Below are 15152 nucleotides of genomic sequence, written 5' to 3' on the forward strand. Positions count from 1 at the left end.
TATCAAGAAGGTGGTAAGATATTCTGAATGTTGTTGAAGAAGCTTAGAAATAGAGGAATGAGTGTTCTAAAAGAAGTTAGAGATGATAAAAGTGACATGAAAACAGAGAAAAAGATATCCTTGAAGTATGGAGTAATTACTTTGAAAAACTGCTAAATGAAACAAGCAGTGATGACAGCACAGTGATAAAAAAACACTGACCAGGCATGCAGTCAGTACATATCCATTTCTGAAGTAGAAAAAGCCATCAAATGCTTGAAATGTGGAAAGGCAGCAGGAGTAGATGATATTCGACCAGAAATGCTAAAGTATGGTGGTATAAAAGTCTTACAGTGGCTGCACTGAATAGTTCAGAAAGCCTGGAGAGAGGGATGAATTCCCGATGATTGGAGTAGAGCTCAATAGTACCCATATATAAAAAGGGAAATAAAACTGAATGTGAGAATTAGAGAGATATTTCCTACTGAGTGTTCTTGGCAAGATCTATGCAAGTATACTTGAGAAACGGTTGAGAAGAATTGTGGAAAAAAAGCTTGGTGAAGAATAAGATGGATTCAGGCCAAATAGAGGCTGTCAGTATCAGATCTTCACTTTACGACAAATAGTTGAGAAAGCATGGGAATATAACAAAGATCTGTATTTAAGTTTTGTTGATCTGAAAAAGGCATATGACAAGGTGCCAAGAGAGAAGCTATTCAATACGCTGCAGTTATATGGTGTGAATGGGGCATTATATCAAGCAAATATTTAGTCTTTATTTGAGTTGTAAGTCAGCAGTTAGAACTGAAGGAAGTACAGGAAGATGGTTTAATGTTAAATCTGGTGTGAGACAAGGATGTACATTATCCCCTCTCTTATTCATTATCTATATGGATCACATTATGAAGGAAAGCGGTATTAAACATGATAACAGAATTGGAGATGTTAATGTCAGCTCTTTGCTTTATGCAGACGATGTTATACTTCTAAATAAATCCGCTACAAGTTTGCAAGATTCCCTGACTAAATTGAATAACTGTTTGTAATAGATATGGTATGAAGGTCAGCATTAAAAAGACAATGAAAATAGATAGAATGGTTGAAAATATCAACTGTGTTGTGAACGGAGAACCTGTGGAACAAGTAAAACATTTCGGCTATTTAGGCACGATTTTTAGTGAAGATGGTAAATTAAATATGGAAATAGACAGCAGAATCAATAAAGCTGGCATGGTGGGAAGTCAGTTGAATAAATTCATATGGAATAAATGAGAAATTAGTCGGAACACTAAATTAGCTGTATACAAGATAGTGTTCAAACTAGTTTTAACTTATGGATCTGAGAGCTGGGTCAGAAGTAAAACACTTGAGCAAAGACTAGAGACCGCAGATATGAGAGTCCTGAGAAAGATTAGAGGCGTGAACAGATGGAATCAATGGCAATATCATATTAAAAAACGAGGATATTAGGAAATTACTTGACATTGTCAGCATCCAGGAATGTGTTAGCAGAGCTAATCTCAATTGGTATGGTCACTTCATCAGAATGGGTGAGGAAAGATTAGCAAAACACGTGTTCTCTGCCATGTTGTGCAGGAAACCGACCCAGAGGAAGACCAAGATATTGGTGGATTGATATGGTACAAAGTGCCTTAGACATCATCAAATTCCTGCCATGTACCCTCAAGGGGTGTACAGGATATGATAGTACTACATGAAAAAAATTACATCATTACTAACTTCCTATCTACAATTTTCCTCCAAATCAGTCTGTTACTTGTCAAGACTCCAACATTATCAGATCTTCTATTTCTATCGTCTAAGGCACTTTGAACCGTATCAATCCACCTATATCTTGGTCTTCCTCTGGGTCGTTTTGCTGCCAACCTGGCAGAGAACACTTGTTTGGCTAATCTTTCTTCGCCCATTCTGTTTAAATGACCATACCACCTGAGATTAGCTCTGCTAACGCATTCCTGGATGCTGACAATGTCAAGTTCTTTACTAATATCCTCCTTTTTAATATGACATTGCCATTGATGCCATCTGTTCATGCCTATAATCTTTCTCAGGACTCTCATATCTGCAGTCTCTAGTCTTTGGTCAAATGTTTTACTTTTGACCCAGCTCTCAGATCCATAAGTTAAAACTGGTTTGAACACTGTCTTGTATACAGCTAATTTAGTGTTTCAACTAATTTCTCTCTTATTCCATATCAATTTATTCAATTGACTTCCGACCATACCAGCTTTGCTGATTCTGTTGTCTATTTCTATATTTAATTTACCATCTTCAGTAAAAATTGTGCCTAAGCAGCTGAAATGTTTTACTTGTTCCACAGGTTCTCCATTCACAACACAGTTGACATTTTCAATTCTGCCTATTTTCATTGTCTTTGTCTTTTTATTACTGACCTTCATACCATATCTATTACAACAGCCATTCAATTTAGTCAGAGAATCTTGCAGACTTGTAGCAGATTTATTTAGAAGTATAACATCATCTGCATAAAGCAAGGAGCTGACATTAACATCTCCAATTTTGATATCATGTTTAATACCACTTTCCTTCATAATGTGATCCATATAAATAATGAATAACAGAGGGGATAATGTACATCCTTGTCTCACACCAGATTTAACATTAAACCATCATCCTGTACTTGCTTCAATTCTAACTGCTGACTTACAACTCAAATAAAGACTAAGTATTTGCTTGATATAATGCCCCATTCACACCATATAACTGCAGCGTATTGAATAGCTTCTCTCTTGGCACCTTGTCATATGCCTTTTCCAAATCGACAAAACTTAAATACAGATCTGTGTTATATTTCCATGCTTTCTCGACTTTTTGTCGTAAAGTGAAGATCTGATCCTGACAACCTCTATTTGGCCTGAATCCAGCTTGTTCTTCTTCACCATGCTTTTCTTCCACAATTCTTCTCGATCGTTTATCAAGTATACTTGCATAGATCTTGCCAAGTTTTACAGAGGTTTTTCCCAACTTGTCAGTTGGGAAAAACCTCTGTAATTCTCACATTCAGTTTTATTTCCCTTTTTATATATGGGTACTATGAGAGCTCCACTCCAATCATCGATAATTCGTCTCTCTGTCCAGACTTTCTGAACTATGCAGTGCAGCCACTGTAAGACTCTTATACCACCATATTTCAGCATTTCTGGTCGAATATCATCTACTCCTGCCTTTCTACATTTCAAGCCTTTGATGTCTTTTTCTACTTCAAGTATGGATATGTATTCCTGACTACATGTCTGGTCAGTGTTTTTTACCACTGTGCTGTCATCACTGCTTGTTTCATTTAGCAGTTTTTCAAAGTAATTACTCCATAATTCAAGGATATCTTTTTCTTCTGTTTTCATGTCACCTTTATCATCTCTAATTCCTTTTACAGCACTCTTTCCCCCATTCCTAAGCTTCTTCAACAACCTCCAGAATATTTTGCCACCTTCTTGATATTTATTTTCTATATTCTTGCCACAGTCCTCCCATGACTTTTGTTTAGCTAGTTTTACACAGTGTTTAGCATTCTTGCATTTGTCTCTGTATTCTCTAAGAGCACAAGATGACTTATTTGCCAGCAACTTTTGATATGCTTTCTTCTTTTCCTTCACTGCCTCTTTAACTTCCTGTGTCCACCAGGGAGTTCTGATTTTTTTTATTCTTGCAGACAACCTCACCACATGCCTCTCTGGCAGAATCAATCAATGTTTTCTTCAGAGTTTGCCACTGAATCTCCAAGGTTTGATTCCTGTTTTCAAACTCTTTCATTTTTTTCTTCAATAATCTTTGTGTATTTTAGTCTACAGTTCACATCTGAGAGCTGCTCAACTTTTATTCACTTTAAAACTTTCTTACATGTTCTTCTTTTCAATATGAAATTCAATTTATCCTGCTCAAGACTAAATAATGATCGCTTCCAATTTCAAATCCTCTGTACACTCTGGTGTCCTGTACCAGGAAGAAAACATTGCTATCAACAATAACATAGTCAATGAGACTTTTCTTATTCCTAGCCTCTTCTCTCCATGTGAATTTGTGCACATTTTTATGTTGGAACATGATGTTAGTAATAACCAGTCCATGTCCTGAGTAGATATCCAACAGCTATTTGCCATTATTATTAGTGTTGCTCTTTTCTCCAAATTTTCCCAAAATATTTTTGTATGCCTCAATCATTTCCTACTCTGCTATTTAGATACCCAACAAGGACCAACTTTTCCTTTTTCATTGTGTCAGTTGCTTTTCTAAAGCCTCAAAAAGTTCCTCCACTTCTACCTTAGTGGGACCATAAGCGCAAATAAGTCTCATTATCCAGTTCCCCATTCTCATATTTGCCCACATTACTCTACTTGAGACTGAATGCCATTCAAGAAGATTATCCTCATATTTTGTGTTGAATATTATGGCTACTCCTTCTTTTCCTTGATTGTCATTGCCTGAATATAACATTTTGTATTTATTGCTCACCCCTATTATGTTGATCTGGTACTTATCTAATTCTTCAGCTAGATCCATTTCTTTGCCATTCAGGCTTCTTATGTTGAGTTGTGGTTTGTTTTCAGATTTGTTCCAGTAGCTGACTTTTCGCTGTTCGCCCTGGTTCTCTGGTGAAAACAACGGGAGCCTTGTTTAACCGGGCGACGGCCCAGCTGGCATGAAATTTTGTCATGTTGTACCATCATTTTTTTAATTTTGGTTTAACCAATAAGAATACAATTTGGTCAGCTAAATCCCAAATTACCAGCCCATCCTCGTTCGTTCAGTATCCAAGTAGATACCCAACAGGGTGCACCACGAGAAGGTGAGGATTGGACATTAGGTCAGAAGCCCTGGTCGGTTCTCTGCATTCCTTTAAAGGCTATGTGGAGGTCTCCTCTCAGTTATTCAGCTTTGACCATTAAGCACCCCATTAAGTGTTTTAGGCAATAGAAATATAAGATCTGATATTGAAGTCTTGACAAGTAACTGACTGATTTGTAGATTGGAAGTTAGTAATGATGTAAATTTTTCATGTAGTACTATCATATCCTGTACACCCCTTGAGGGTACATGTCAGGAATTTGATGATGATGATGAGATATGAGATTTCTTGGAAAAGTGAGGTGCCTGAACAAATGGCATTAATGGCAAAATCATATTAAAAATGAGGACATAGGAAGGAACTCAGCATTGTTTGAATTCAATAATGTGTGAGCAGGGCTAATCTAAGGTGGCATGGTCACTTAAATAGAATGGAAGAGGAAAGGTTCTATCTGAATTAATCCACCTAGACCTCGGTCTAGGTGGATTGATTCAGTCAGAAGTGCCTTAAAAAAACATAATGACAATATTAAAGTATTAGACGAATTTGGAGGAAATTTGATAGGAGATTAATAGTAATGTTAATTTAGTAATATAATGCTGTCATAGTAGCCTGAAAAAATATATATCAGGAAATTGATGATGGTGATCGTCATCAATAAACAGGTTGTATAAAATACAGAGAAACAAAAAATTTGAGCCATAGCCTAAAGACTAAGCTCTTCAATTCAATGATCCTCCCAGTGGTACTGTACAGAAAATCTGGTTCTAGAAAGCTGGATTGCTGGCAAAACAAGAAGACAGATTAAAATGTTTTGAATCAAAGTGCTTAAGAAGAATCAACAGCACAAAGTGATTTGTAAAGAAGCCAAATAATAGATTAAGGGTAGAGTTAGGTTACACTGATAACTTCAAAATAGTTACAGTAGTTTGGGCATACCAGGACTATGCCAAGAAAGATTTCTTTGTCCTTCTTTATGAAGAGTTGGGGGTGACTGAGGTAGAGAAAGACTGAGAAGAAGTTGGTGTGAAGCCATGCAGATCCACTCAGGTTTGAACTCATTCCAACAGATTGTAAGACTGGCAGAGGACAAAATCCAATGGAGGAAAAGAATCCATAGAACATTTAACCAGTCCTGGGACAAGAAAGGATGATGGTCATATGAATAGAAGGAATGGAGATAACTGTCATCAGCACTCTCCATTCCTTCTTCTCGTGTGGATTTGGAAAAATGTAGCCATAGACATTAAATTAGTTAGTAAGGAAGATAATTTTACTGTTATTATGGTTAGATTGCAGGAAATCAGGTTCAGGGATAAAAATTCAGAGGCCAGATTGATTTTCAGAATTTGTGATAGGAAATGAATGATACATGATGAGGTAAAAAATCTTAAACCGCTAAAAGACAAAGGTGGAAGATTAATACTTATGAATCCTCTGACAAGGCATATAATGTTGTACAAAACTATCACCCATGTGATGGGAGGAATCAAACAGCATAATTTGAATAGTTAAGACAGTCTTTGTTGTTGTGGCAGTAATTTACAGTTTAATCAGATACAGGAGATATTTGGATGTCTGTAAATGATTATCCACATAATTCAAGTTTGAATTATGCCATGAATGCTGAAGTGAATGGAAGATTTTTTTTTCTTTTTTTATTTTATTTTATTTTATTTTTTTGAAAATGATTTGTCATTTGTTACTGTGATGGTGCTAAAGAGGTGATAAAGAAAAAGCCTAGGGGGTCATTCTGTGGTAAGTGACATAAAAATATTACCACCAGGTTCAGTCTCATATTCTGCTGGATGGTCAGTCAGCCTGCGAAACTGCTTTACTGTCTGTACCCTCAAAGATGGGAGATTTTTAATCTCCACTGTATGTTTGGGATAGCGCCAATAGCAGCTAGAATCTTTGCTATGGTGACCAAACATAGCATCAGCCATTTCAAGCCCCAGTTAGCAAGGTGTTTTGCTAGGCTATAAAGGATCTGCCACCTAGTGATTATTGGTATAATGTTATTTTAACACTAGTCGATATCATATTGCTACCAGTTAATTGATTAACTGTAGTGAATAAAGGTAAGTGTTGATATTATTATTCATGAATTTCAATTTTGAGCTTCTTCTAATTTTATTTTAGATTCTGGGATGACTGGATAAGGCAACCATCTCAGAGAAGAGAACGTGCATGCATCCGCCCAGAATTATCTCGCACAAAAACCTTTGGAAAAATTGGTGTTAGCAAGTATGGAAATTATTTTTATTTTCTCTCATTTAAAAATGCTTATCATTTATTAATCATTTATTTATGATAATCATCTATTAATGACTATTAATAAATGATTATTTTGTGAGACACAAAATCATTTTGCCATCTTTAGTACCAAATTAATTCAGATATGCAGTTTTTTTTTTTTTAAATCATAAATACACTTAATTTTATAATTGAAAACCCAGTAGATTAAATGTTTACAATCACTAAAATAAAGAGCCCAAAGGCTTCAGTTTGGTGATGCAAAATTATATAAGCAAAGGCTAAACTCTTCAATTCAGTGATTCTCCCAGTGGTGTTTGAGAGTTTTTGCTCTCTTAAGGTTTCTGCCTGATCTCTAAAGAGAACCGGCCAGTTTGAAACAGCTGTCAGGCCAGTGAAACCTTATCAAAATGGACTAATAAAAGGTGAATGTATAGCCGCTTGGCCTGCACCTTTCTTTTAAGTAGTCTATACTAAGGTAATTTGTGAATGCCGAGGAATGTATCCCCGTAAGCTCTCTGGTCAACTTACCTTAAGAAACTTTCATAGTTTCTATATTCAGCTTTGAAATAATGCTGGATCTAATATCCACTTTGCTTATATGTTTACAGTCAGTTTATATTAAGGAATTTAAAGGTTACAAACACTCTAATTCTTTGACATGTACTTAACCAGTTGTTTTCATAACCTAATTGGCCATTCCAGAGGTGAAGTTTTTGTATGTGGGAAAAATTTCTTCTTTACATTTGTGAAAATTTGAAATTTGACATGCTTATAGTAGATTTATGAAATCCATCGGGAAAAAATTTTTTTAAGTGGCAGGTCCAAAAGTAGTGAAATCGGTGAAATTTATCAGGATAACTTAGAATATTTTAGTTTTTTGAATAAAAGCAATAAAAAAAATGTAGGATTAAGTATAGAAGAAATTTCCTGAGGATTTGAAATCTGTGGAAAGGGATTTTTACAGTCATGTAAGCAATCAGGTCTCGCAGGGACAAATAATTGCTAAAAAAAGAGAGAGAGAGAGAATTCCTTACAAAATTCTTTAAGTAAAGCTATAAATTTGAAGTGGCTATGATATAAATGTCTTGTTTTGTAATATGCTCTATTCTTCTTTGTCTCATTATAACAAGACTGCCAGAGAGTCAAGGAATAATCGAAGGAGGCTGCCTATTACTCACAACCTCTGAAAGGAGTTCAAGGACCAAGGAGTGACATCCATATGCAAAATCCTGATGCATATGGATGGGCATCTGGTTCCCACCAGAAACGTTATCCTTACCATCAACAACCCAAAACCACCATCTGTCAAAGCAGGATATCTCAACTGTCTAGTACAGCTCTATATCACAAACCCCTTAGATGCCTTAAATGTCAGAACTGCCAGTCATGGCTCTACTACCTTCTGTGCTCAATGTGACAGTAAAGAATATGAGAATCTTCTTTGTAAGAATATTCTTTATATTCTCATATGAGAATATGAAGACTGTAAGAACAAAACACCAAAATTCTCTGTGAAGGAGATCATCCAACATATTCCTGATCATGCCAAAGGTGGAAGAACAAGAAAGAGATACACTTGTTAAAAACAGCAATGTATCACATATCTGGTGAAGAGAGGTGTTCTAGAACAGGAGCAGCAACATCTGCTAAACCCTCTTAAGCTGAGAAGGCAACTGTAAAGAACGTGTCAGTTGGGATGTATGTCAGTCCTGTCCACTCGCAAATATGACATCTCTGAAAAATATAACTTGCTCATTATCTCTTTTTGCCTGAATCTAAGAGAAAAAATGCTATGGTCTCACTTCTGAAGACTTCTGAAAATCCTCTTATTGTAAAAAAAAAAAAAAAAAGAAAAGAATGGAATATTCACCACAGAGGATCAAAGATATGCCACCAGACCCTTTTATAAGGTTTAAAAATCAAAATGGTATTACGGTTAAGTCCCTAACCTCTATAACTCTATTGATTTAATGTATCAACTTATGTCCTGCCAGATGGAATGGAATCCTGACGTAAGTCGAGAGATGACTGTACTGTAAATATATGAAAATTAACAGTAATGTTATTATAAAAAAAAAACTAATTATTCTAAGAAAAGGACAAAATAAATAAAAACCCTAATTTCACATGAGCGGTAAATACAGACATTTCACTACATAGTCTCAACAGAATCAGCTGGAAACCTGTTAACTCGAAGAGCATGGTATGTATGTTTGTGCCTTAATCAATTCAGTATTCATTCAACCTTGATATCTTCTTCATTTTGGCTCCACCAATGAGACCTCAATAAAAGTTGAAACTGGGTCTGAGTAGCAGCCCTTTCCATAATGGAATACTAAGGCAGTTGATGTGAAATCAAAAATCTCTCTATACAAGTTGCCTAGTCATGAAGATACTTCAAACTTTGTTTACTAACACTTGGACATAATTTCTTGTCAAGTATAATACACTCGGTAATTTTGTATTAGTTTAACTATTGAAAGTTTATTTTTCACTTGGTTAAAGTATAATAAATTTAGTTTAATCCTTTATCCAAGTGTGAGCAAACAAAGTTTGCGCCTGAAAGTATCTACAGGACTGGGGTAAGGTGGTACAACACCAGGGCAACTTGTTGCAAAGGTGGAGCAAGCTACCAACACTCCTGTCTCAGTATCGCCTATAATGCAAAACACATCTCCTTGTGGATATGTCTATTGTTATGCATTAAGGGAAGGGCCACTACCCAGACTAGTTTCGACCTTTATTGAGGTCTCTTCAGTGGGAGCCAGGCCCACAGGAGTGTTGGTAGCTTGCTCCACCTTTGCAACGAGTTGTCCTGGTGTTGTACCACCTTACCCCAGTCCTGAAGATACTTTCAGGTGCAAACTTTGTTTGCTCACACTTGGATAAAGGATTAAACTAAATTTATTATACTCTAACCAAGTGAAAAATAAACTTTCAACATCTTTCTCTAAATCCAGAGTAATTTATTAAAAAAAAAAAAGGGTGGCACACCATTTGGCAACTCCTGTAGGTAGAGATGACCTGCGAATGCAAGTCATCTCTACCTATAAGGTGTTGTACCACCTTACCCCAGTCCTGAAGATACTTTCAGGCGCAAACTTTGTTTGCTCACACTTGGATAAAGGATTAAACTAAATTTATTATAGTTTAACTATGAAGATGCAATTTAAAATTACTGATGAAATATAAACATATTTCATCAGTAATTTTATTTCATTTTATTTAAAATGTTTCTTTCGGTGGTTAGTTCAAAAATAGAAATTAGAAAATTCTCCTCTTTCCTTGCATTCACATGCAAAGAAAGGGGAGAATTTTCTAATTTTGTTCCAGGTTGTATTTTTAGGGATTGCTGGGAGAAACCCTCCACCCAGCTCTTTAAGGAATGTGGAGAACACCAACAGGCCTCCCGACCTAATATCTGATTCTCACCTTCTTGTCATGCATTCTGTTAGTAGGTGAGACCTTGACACTGAGCAAAAGGATTGGCTGGAGGATTTAGCTGACCAAATTGTCTTCTGTATTGGCAAAATTCAAAATGATGGTACAAAAAGATGAAAACTCATGCAAGCTGGAATATTTTCCAGTTCAACAAGGCTGCTGCTGTTTAATTTGAAAACTATGGCTAACAATAAAGTCATGGACAAACCAACTCACTCTTTGCAGATTTGGCAGAATTCCAAATAGGCACTATAAACAAGTCCTGTCAATAGGAAAAGAGTCAAACTGTCAGAATTAGAGATGTACACCATGTCAATATAATTGGTACTTCTGAAAGAAAGAAGACAAAAAGAGGTTAAAGCTCGTGTAAATAACCACTACAAGATGTTATATTCAGACAGTAAATAATCAGGAAAGAGAGGCAGTGGCTATAGTCTTCAGCACCAAACATGAAGATAATCTTCTTGAATGGCAGGCAATAAGTAGAATAATGTGTGCAGACAGCAGAGTAGATTCAATTCTCATCAGGGAATTGAACAATAAAACTTGTGCCTGTGGTCCAACAGAAGGTATTATTGAGGAAGAAAAAGTGAAAGGATTTTTTGAGTCAGCAGAGAAGACAGCATATAGAAGAAAAAGGAAAGCTGGACCTTGTTGGAGATCTTAACAGTAGAGTAGAAAATGAATACCAGACATGGAGAAATGTGTTAGGAAATTTTGAAAAAAAGTGGAAATATTGAAGGAAAGCACCATTAAATCTTATATCAAAATTGAATATATTAATCTTAACTCTTTGTTTTATGTAGTTGATATTATACTCTTAAATTTTGATTCCTTAACCAAATTGAGTACTTCTGCAATACATATACCATGAAAGTGGAAATTACTCAAAACATTAAGAGGTCACATAACAATAATCAGGGCATGTGCACCAGAAGAGGGAGAAAAAGAAGACAGACTATTTACTACTAGCAGTGAATTTAACTGCCAGAATAGGAAACAGTAAATACACAAAACAAACATAGGGAGATTTAGTGAAGATACATGTAATCAAAATGGAACAAACTGCAAGATTTTGTCATTTATAATAATATGTGAATAATGAACTCTGTATTTGAACATAAATGCATAAATATGCATGGTCAGTCAGAGGATGCAAGGCAGTTATTGACTATGATATCACAAATTTTAAATTAGCTGAGTTAATCCTAGATGTAAAAGTGTATAAAGGCTGTGAACTAAACTCTGATCATTATATGGCATTGACAAAAATTGGATTTAAATCAAAATGGCTAAATTAATAAATAAAGTAGAAAAGTATAAAGTAAAAATAATCAACCTAGTTACCAAATATCTTGTTACAAGATCCCCATACTAGGCAACAGTATCAGAAATGCAGTCATTTAAAAACAGTAACCATACATGAATCAAATGACAGAAGAGGAATAGGAAAATCTGAAACAAATACCAACAAAAGAAAATTCTGGAATTAAGGGTAAATTGAATAGAAAAAGAGGACTACAAAACTGTGACAAAGAAATAGGAAAAATAATAAAAACAAAAAAGAGGGTTACCAGAAATAGCTAAATTACAAGACTTTAGAAGCAAAATTTTGATCTGCTGTGAGCAAGCACGGCACCCATCTTGCGCAAAGCTTTTTCATTTGCAATTCTTCACGCAAAATTTATCCTACACATTCTTTTGAGATGCCTATAGTCTCAGCAATTTCACGCACTTTGACTTGCTGGTCATCCAATACCATATCGTGCACTTGATCAATAATAAGATCGCAGGAACATCTTCAAGGCTGGTACAGCCACATTTAAATTCAGCAGCCCATTTTTTAAGGAGAAGAGTGCTCATAAACTTTTATGAACTTCAAATGAATTTCTTTTGCCGTTAAACCTTCTTTTACAAAGAATTTTATAACCGCACAATACTCAGTTTTATCCATTTCAAAGGATACAGACAACACTTTTGCTTCAGACAGCTGTATAAAACAAACTACTTGATAGAATGACTTGCGATTTCACGTGGATGCTTATGGCAGATGTACCAACTTAGAAAAAAAAAAATCTTGCAGATAGTGTTGTCATCAATGGTCGAGGCCGAGAATTTTTCAGACCACCCTCGTATTAAATATAAACAAAAATGGTTAGAACATCTAAATCAAATGGACGATAGCAGACTGCTAAAAATACTATATGGATATAACATAAATGAAAATAGAAGAATTAGAAGACCAAGTAAACAGTAGCAGGAGACTGGAACAGGCCACATGCCTTAAAATCCATGACAGGAAGAAGAAGGAATAAGAGAAATTAATTAGAACAGTAAACTAGCAGTATACAAGTGTTCAAGCCAGTTTTAATTTAAGTATCTGAGCTGGGTTATAAGTAAAGCAGTTTATCAGAGATGGGGACCACAGATATGAGTTCTGGAAAGGAAAAAAAAAAAAATAGGGAAATGAAGAATTGCCATCAATGGCAGAATTATTTTATATCCGAAAGTAATTTGAGATTGTTAGCATTCAGTAATACGTGAGTAGAGCTGATCTTGGGTGACATGGTCATTGAACAGAATGGGAGTGGAAAAATCAGCAAAACAGGTGTTTAATGCCAAATTAGCACAAAATATACAGAAAAAAGAATAGGAGTGGAAAGCTTAGCAGAGCAGGTGTTTAATGCCAAGATGACAAGAAAGAGTCCAAGAGGATAACCAAGATGCAGGTAACTGCTTTAGAACACTGAAGTATAAGATCTGATAATATTGGAGTCCTGGCAGATAACAGACTGATTTGAAGGAAATTTGTCAGGGGAAGTTAGTGATAATGTAAACCATTCGTATAGTACCATCATGGTATCCTGTACATCCCGTGAGGCTACACTGAGGTATTTTACGATTTTGAAAGATATTATTAGGCAGTAGTTAGACAGTATAGATTGGATCATATAGTGTTTGGCTGTTGTATTAAGTATTGTAGATGATGGATTGTTTAGAGTTCACATTTAGTCCTGGGTATTCATGGAGATGCTATTATAATGACAACAATTAATAGTATTTTTCCTCTTTTATTATTATTATTTTTTTTTTTTTAATATTTCAGATCATTTTTATTCTGCTTGAGTCAGATGTATGTTTAAAGTCTGTAAAGATCAATAAAGATTTCTGCTGATGAAGTTGTGATGATTTTGATGATGGGAGGTGATGAAATTCATCTCCCATCTAAAAGATAAGACAACCATTCAATATCCATGTCCATGGCAGTATTTGGAGAACATATATGCTAACACTGCTCAGTCAACTGGGCCAGCAAAAAGTGAAAAAGTGAAGTTTTTCCACATATCTAATCTCTATGCTACTTGTAACTCCCCCCCCCCCCATCTACTTACATATCTTACAGTTCATAAATTTCTGCATGCCTGCAGCTTAGTCTACTCTCAACAAATCAGCAGATTTGTTAACATGCCCCGGATGACTACACATCTGAGAGATCGTTTTTTTAATCAGTGCAAAGGCTATAAAGTACTTTTTGCTACTCACAATAAGTATGGCTGCGTTAATTTGGCAAAGATTTGGGAAACAGTCATTTTAAAATTCCATCTAATCTAACTTATCTTCCTTTAATCAAACTCCAGAGGGTATCATTATAAGACATTAGTTTCTTCTTCAGTTACAATCTGAATCATTTCTGCAACTACCCAACTGTGAATTCTGAAGTTGAAGTCCAAAAAAAATTAGCAACTCAATAGATAACATGTTTGTTTTTTCCTACGGTGTTGGTTATACTGTTAGCACTAACCACCAACAGGAAAAGATCTCTAAGACTTCAAAACGCAATATGTTTTAAGGGAAAAAAAATATGAAAGAGGAGCCTTAACCTTTTAGAAACTCAGAAAAACTTGGGAGAAAAGCAATATTAAATGCAATAAAACAAACATTACAAAAAATGCTTCATAATAATTATCTTTCTTCTGAAATAACACACCTGTGGAATCAAAAGAAGGCAAACTGTAGTATTAATGTAATTTGAATTACAAATTACATGAAAACTACAAAACAGTTAATATATAAAATCACATCTAAATAAAGAGAAGCAAGATAAAGATTAAAAAAAAAAAAAAAAAGAGCAGATATGTTAGAATGCATGTAATTATTATGATACTAAATTTATATACAGAACATGGGCAATCACTTGACACAAAATTTTGCAAAAGCTAACAATGAAAAAACATATATTAACCCTTTCTGACCTGAATTTTTTTTTTCCAAATGAAAACAATTTTTCTTTCTATTTATTTTGTCTTTAGGTCTAAAAAAGCAAGACTATAAAGTATTTTGATGAAAAATGCATTTCAGGATAGGAATTCTGACCGACTGATTCCATATGGAATCATTATGTTTGGTAGTAAATATTCAACTTCTGAGCTTATACTCTATAATCCAATATATGCATATTATTCTACTAAGTCATAAAAACCGATATTGGTAAGATTTATACGTATAATACATACCTGCTATTATATTAAAGAAATGGAACTACGACATACGATACCAATTGGAATCATTTGCCACATAATATGGGCTACGAAAGCCAAGACAGTTAGTGATTCCAATTGGAATCTTTCTGCCCTAGTGATTCCAATTG

At 35.0% G+C, this 15152-nt stretch overlaps 1 protein-coding gene across 1 annotated transcript in view; it reads left to right on the forward strand.

Moving 5' to 3' along the window:
• Window positions 1–15152, forward strand: part of Mgat1 (alpha-1,3-mannosyl-glycoprotein 2-beta-N-acetylglucosaminyltransferase) — a 328989-nt gene that overhangs the window by 239678 nt on the left and 74159 nt on the right. The window contains exon 9 of the mRNA XM_090400969.1: window positions 6947–7051. Coding sequence (XP_090257095.1) covers window positions 6947–7051 — 105 coding nt within the window. The remainder of the gene's footprint in view (window positions 1–6946; window positions 7052–15152) is intronic.

Source organism: Typopeltis vanoorti, chromosome 11, assembly GCF_054136105.1.
Source record: "Typopeltis vanoorti isolate ZY-2024b chromosome 11, IOZ_Tvanoo_1.0, whole genome shotgun sequence".
In the NCBI taxonomy this organism is placed as follows: Eukaryota; Metazoa; Arthropoda; class Arachnida; order Uropygi; family Thelyphonidae; genus Typopeltis; species Typopeltis vanoorti.